The 6,634-nt window shown below is 42.3% G+C and overlaps 1 protein-coding gene across 3 annotated transcripts in view; it reads right to left on the reverse strand.

The window, feature by feature from the left end:
• The window catches only part of stxbp5a (syntaxin binding protein 5a (tomosyn)), an 82,340-nt gene that overhangs the window by 14,409 nt on the left and 61,297 nt on the right, over positions 1 to 6,634 (reverse strand). For all 3 annotated transcript variants that reach the window (XM_030771714.1, XM_030771715.1, XM_030771716.1), the window contains exons 11-15: positions 6,243 to 6,315; positions 5,976 to 6,123; positions 4,312 to 4,379; positions 3,441 to 3,481; positions 1,746 to 1,966 (exon numbers count right to left, since the gene is read on the reverse strand). In XM_030771714.1, coding sequence (XP_030627574.1) covers positions 1,746 to 1,966; positions 3,441 to 3,481; positions 4,312 to 4,379; positions 5,976 to 6,123; positions 6,243 to 6,315 — 551 coding nt within the window. The remainder of the gene's footprint in view (positions 1 to 1,745; positions 1,967 to 3,440; positions 3,482 to 4,311; positions 4,380 to 5,975; positions 6,124 to 6,242; positions 6,316 to 6,634) is intronic.

Consider the following 6,634-nt stretch of genomic DNA (forward strand, 5'->3'; position numbering starts at 1 on the left):
GGCACATGAACATGTGACTAAACTGATGTAGTAGCACCATTTTGTTGGTCTTTTTTTTAAAAAATTATTTCTTTATAAGAAGATATACCTTATATCTTTATTATTCTTATTAAAACAAAAAGTGGTAATTTTTTTCTTTGGTTATGTACAGAGTAAAGTTAGGTTTTCAATCTTTAATCACAGTAAAATGGAAATGTGGAAGTTACTGGAAAGTCCTCAGAAGGGTTTTAAAAGTGTGTGTGTCTGTGTATGGGTGTGTGCGTGTGTGTGTGTCTGTGTATGGGTGTGTGCGTGTGTGCGTGTGTGTGTGTGTGCATATGCACTCCCACAGTTAACATGGATAGCCCGTCTATGTCTCTGCTGATTCATGTGTTATTACTAAGTTATTAATGTATCCTTAACATGTGATTAGCCAATCAGAGCCCTTGTAGCTGTAAACATGATGAACATCACATGGTCACATGCAGGTATTGAGACAAGTTGCTTAAGTACCAGTCTTACATAAACGCACGCAGTCCTGCGCATGAATAGCCTTTTTAAAAATGTATTATAATCAAACATTCAACAACTGGCCCCCGAGGAATCGGCACTGTTAAACTTTCACGATTATCGGAATTATACCGTCTTAAATGAGCTATTCTTCATGAGATCAACACCGACGCCTGTTCCCGCAAACTGTCTTACTACCTCTCACTCCCTAACCATCTCTCTCTCTCTCCATCTCTCCATCTCTCTCTCTCTCTCTCTCCATCTCTCTCTCTCTCTCTCCATCACTCTCTCTCTCTCCATCTCTCTCTCTCTCTCTCTCCATCTCTCTCTCTCTCTCTTTCTCTCTCTTTCTCTCTCTCTCTCTCTCCATCTCTCTCTCTCTGGGATGATTTTAATAACAACCAGGGGAGAGGATGATGATTATTATTATTATTACCATTATCGCTCTGAGTCATAGCTGTCGGGGAGCTAAAATAACTCAGCGCTCATTTTGTGTTTCCAGAAAGAGAGAGACAGAGAGAGAGAGAAAGAGAGAGAGAGAGAGGGAGAGAGAAAGAGAGAGATAGAGAAAGAGAGAGACGGGGAGAGAGAGAGAGAAAAAGGGGGAGAGAGAGAGAGAGAGAGAGAGAGAGAGAGAGAGGGAGATAGAAATAGAGAAAGAGAGAGAGAGAGAAAGAGAGAGATGGGGAGAGAGAGAGAGACAGAGAGAGATATGGCTAGAGGAGTATTAGTCATTCCACTTCAGAAAACAAAGTTTTTAGGTCAAAAAGACTCTGATACTCTAACACAGTGTATGATGAGTAGAACACTCGAGAAAACAGCGGGGCACATCAAAGGTGAGAGACAATCTGTTTTACAGAAAGTTTTGTACGCACACACACACACACACACACACACACGTGCCCACAATCACACGCACACACAACGCACACACACACACATCCAACACACACACACGCCCACAATCACACACACGCCCACACACACACACACACACACACACACACACACATCAGTAGTAACTCACACAAATGCACAGGCATTCAGCACACGCACATGACCACACAACTCCATACGACCATACACACACACAAAACTTCACAACTATAGGCACACAAGATGAAATGACCCCGTACAACCGTATACACACACACACACACACACACACACACACACAAACAACCTCACAACCATACATACATATATAGAGAGAGAGCGAGAGAGAGACAGAGAGACAGAGAGGGGACGAGTCTCACCTGAACAACCTCAGTAGTTATCTCCTGTTTGCTGAATCTGTAGATGATGACGTGGGCAGACACTCCTGCCACACATAGCACGCGGCTGTCTGGGCACCAGGACATGAGCTGGATGGCAAACGGATCCTCATCCACTATCTCTGTGCTCGGCTTGTCCTCCTTACAGCGCGACCGCTCAAACACCTTCGCCGTCTTCAGCTTGTACAGCACTTGGAGCATTACTGAGAATTGTGGGAAATGGAGTTTATATAAAGTTACACAGTACACAGACAGACAGACATATAGACAGATAGACAGATAGATAGATAGATAGATAGATAGATAGATAGATAGATAGATAGATAGATAGATAGATTCTAACAGATACTGAACAGTATTCCAGCCTCCAAACAAAGATCAGTTTAAATCTTAGTCTATCCAGGTCACCAGCGCTGAGTCTCTGGCCTTGTTCAAGGAAAGCAAAAAAGTGGTATTAAGAAAAGATCTTTATTACAGCAGAACTTCCCGCCTACGGCCGTCATCGAAATCATGTCCAGATAGCACGACAGCCCGAGTGAGGAGAAGATTGGCGAAGGCTGACTCTCTTTCTCATTTTCCCTGGCTTTCCTTCTGACAGTCTGGATGTGAAGATTAGCCAATTGACTATTTTTATCCACAATATCAGTCTGTTTGGACCGCTTCTGTCCTACGAAAACCTTAATGCACCATCTGGGCCGTTTAAATGCCCACTCAGGCCGGACAGACACTATCCTTTTACCGTGTAAAGCTATGAAGTCTTTTGGCTTTATGTTTAAATTCGTCTCTCATCCTCATTATGGAAATTGTTCAGGCCAAAAAAAAAATAAATAAAAAACCCCCCCAAAAAAACCTCAACATAAATAAATAAATGAAAAAGTTAACGGATTAGTTACGTTTGGATTGGAATACCGCCTTCGCATCGGAATACCCATCATTACGAGCTCTCCTCTTCCAAACAAACCCTGGCCGTTAAATCAAATCCGCTCGACAGGTCGACTACGGCCGGCGTGTCCCTAACGGAAGCACTGGCCCTGGTATTAATCCAGAGAGAAGGACGTTTTAAAGGCGAATTTAGTTCCTGAAACCCACAGGCGATGGCTGAGTCATCTATACTTAAAAAAAATAAATAAATAAAAAAAAGTGTTCTCTCCTGTTAGAACGGTTTAGCAGCGCACACGGAGGGAACAAAGGATTTGAACTAGCGCTAGTTTATCATGTTGAGTGGATAAACGGAGGATAAATGTCATTTATAGGTTCCCCTCCTGCTGGGCTGGGTCTCTCGGCCCGTGTAGAGTCTTAGACTGGGCCACAGTAGGACCGTTTTTTTTTTTGTAAAGACTAAGTGGATGTTGAGGTTGAGTAGACCTCGTTGGATCATTAATCACGGAAATACGTTTTACTCGCTATCTCACGGTTGGAGCAGGCAGGCGATGCAATATTTTACATTGCACAAAAAAAAAAAAAAAAAAGAAAGAAACTCCTCAAACCAAGAACAGTATCGATGGAAAAATAAATGTTATTTTTTTTGTTAAAGAATGAGTCTTTACCTCACAGTCAAAAATGATAAATTTGAGTAATTGTTGAGTATATAACATCACACAGGATATAGTACATACAGTCAGTTGTCCAGTAAATAAATAATGAAACTGTAAACTGTAAAAGAGGCTGAACACTCACTTGCAGAGGCATCCCAAAATTTGACTGAACCATCAGCATGTCTATCAGAAAGAGAGAGAGAGAGAGAGAGAGAGAGAGAGGGAGGGAGAGGGTGAGAGAGAGAGAGAGAGAGAGAGAGAGAAAGAGAGAGAGAGGGAGGGAGGGAGAGGGTGAGAGAGAGAGAGAGAGAGAGGGAGAGAGAGAGAGAGAGACAGAGAGAGAGAGAGAGAGAGAGAGAGAGAGAGAGAGAGAGAGAGATGAAGGGAGAGCGTGCAGGCGAGGGGGGAATTGGTCAGGTCAGATGCTAACTGCTAACACCCTCATAAAAATTAATAGGACCAACAATCTTGCATGTGAACCAACACACACACACACACACACATACACATACACGTGCGCTCACGCACACACACACACACACACACACACACACACACACACACACACATACAAATGAAGAGTTTTACCTCAGGGAACAGGAGCGTAACTCAGCTAAACCAAGTGTTTGGACTTTGATGTGAATACCAATGCTGCCCAACATACTGCCGCACTGAAGTAAAGCTCCGAGAGAGAACAGGGCCTACCCTCTGTGGGAGTATGACTCAAAACTGCTTACTCTCCTTTCTTTTTCTCTATCTCTTTATCTCCCCTCCTCCACCCCCTGTCTCTATCTCTCCCTCGCTCCTTCCCTCTCTATCTCTCCCTCTCTCTCTCTTTTTATTCCCCTGTCCGTTCTCTCTCTTGTGTAAGCAGAATGCTGAATGGGCACAGGGCACAGAGAGCAGGCCACAGGAGAAGAACCTCAAATCATTTGGAACGTTCTTTTAAAAACACACAAACACACACACACACACACACACACACACATACAGACACACACACAAACACTTACCCAGTTATTATAATTTCAGGATAGCTTTGTGTGCCTTGGCCCCAGTTCCCCCCACTGATAGGCCATTCCTACAACACATTAGCAGAAACAGTGACAGAGATTAACAGAGCACCAACATAATGCATAAAAATCTGACTGTGTTTATGTCTGTGAGTAACATGCAGTTTGACTGTGAACCCTGAAAATACCAACATAGTTCTAAGTAGGTGTTTCTACTGTCTGAAACACATTGGGAGAAATGTCAAGGATTAAGGAAATTTCCCAGAGGATTCCAAGGTATCACAGTAACGTGTGTGCGATATGTATCGTCTACGATAATATCTTAATTCTTGTTTTAAGGATGTGTGAGTTAACATTATCAAGTATGTCACTCACTTTTCAAAAATCAATCAAAAACACGCATTGAGAGTCCACGCATTCACTGCCTCATGTAGCCTAGTAGGACAGACTACTGCACGTACACATGGAGAGTGCATGAAGTGTGCTAGTACAGGCGTACATGGCTAACGTACCACACGTTAAACTAGCGTAGTTACCTAAAAATGCATGACTGACATTAAAAATGAGTGAACAAACAGCGCCAGGAGACAAAATACAGACACCGCCAGCATTGCAATCTACGTGGTTAGATTTAATCGCTAGACGTGGATCATCCTCACTCACACGGAGGTTGTTGGCTTTGACGGACGTTGCTCAAAGACGGCAATCTGCAAACTATGTCTGAAATTGTTTCCCATTATAGACAGCTTGACAACTAACTTGTTTCACCATCTGCGGACTAACCGCCGCACAGAGCGTGCTAGTACAACATAAGACTTTTACAAACACATTTTTGAAGGATGCAAAATATCGTCTGCTTATCGTTATTGACAAGATCCCAGTATCGAGATATCGAGATATCATTCATATCGCACACCCCTATATCACAGCGATATTGGCTCTGTGTGGGAAGGGAAAGTCGAAAAGTATTTCAATAGTTGTAACAGCTAAATTTTCACCTGGGGTTTGAAAGACACTGTTGATTTTTCATACATCTCCTGTTCAAGTCTTAATTGACAATCCCAAACACGCCATACACACAATACACCTCATTAAGCAAGCTGCATGGAAAACAGGCCAGGGATGCACTCTGTGTTAGTGTGTATGTGTATGTGTCTGTGTGTGTGTGTGTGTGTGTATGTGTGTGTGTGTGAGTGCTTTAACAGTGCTAGCTGCTGGACTCTCCACTGTCAATGAATTTTATCAGAAATATCAGCTCTGTTGACTTTGAATTCAATTAGTGTGTACATGGCATATAAGACAATCTATGAGGGAAAAAAGTGGAGGAGTTTGGATTACAAAGCCTCAGTAGCTGTTATCGACTGAACAGAAGGTCAAAAGGCCATTGATTTGAGTGCGTTGGTGTTCAGATCATTAAACAGAAATGAGCTGGAATCATCATTTATAGATTATACAGAGTCAATTTGTACCTCCATTTCATATAGATGAGTGTGAGAGAAGCGTGTGTGTGTGTGTGTGTGTGCGCGCGAGAGTGTGATGTACATGTGTGATGTATAAGTGTAAATGTGTGTGTGTGTGCGCATGCATGTGTGTGTGTATATGAGATGTGTGCATGTGTGTGTGTTGTGATGCCTGAGTGTGTGTGTGTGTGTGTGTGTGCTCACCTTTTTGCTGTAGCCCTGTCGTTTCTGGCGGGAGCCGACAGAGTAAAGTGCAGGTATGAGGTCTACGGAGCAGTCAGCAATATACTCACAACACGTCACCGGAGACTCATGGATCGATAGAGGATACGGGTTTTCAAAGATGGGGTAACTATGGAAACCAAATTACAGATTAAACTGCTCATATACAGAAAAAAATCAAACAAATATAATAATAATAATAATAATAATAATAATAATAATAAATAGCCTTTGGTAAGCAGCACATACCCGTTTTGTGCTAAATCAATAACAACCAAATCCTTGTCTAGAAGGACCACTACTGCATAGGGTTCCTGAAAATCTGCATAGGTGCAAAGGAAAAAAAAAAGAAAAAGAAAAGAAAACATTCATTTCCTTTCATCGTAATCCCGTCACAATGCAGCTGACAACAAGTCTACATGTCAGCTGTTGTTCTCTCAATCTGCTTAGTATTTACTGATGTAAGAAGGCAGACAGAGAGACAGACTGACCAATAGATAGATAGATAGATAGATAGATAGAACTATGAATCTAAATTTAGGTCCCTGAGGATAGATTTCCTAAAACAGTCAACCCTCAAAAAGATTTCAACATTGTATCCAAAAAACGCAGCGACAGGGTTTTTCCACATGACAGACGTT

This window comes from Chanos chanos, chromosome 4, assembly GCF_902362185.1.
Source record: "Chanos chanos chromosome 4, fChaCha1.1, whole genome shotgun sequence".
Lineage (NCBI taxonomy): Eukaryota > Metazoa > Chordata > Actinopteri > Gonorynchiformes > Chanidae > Chanos > Chanos chanos.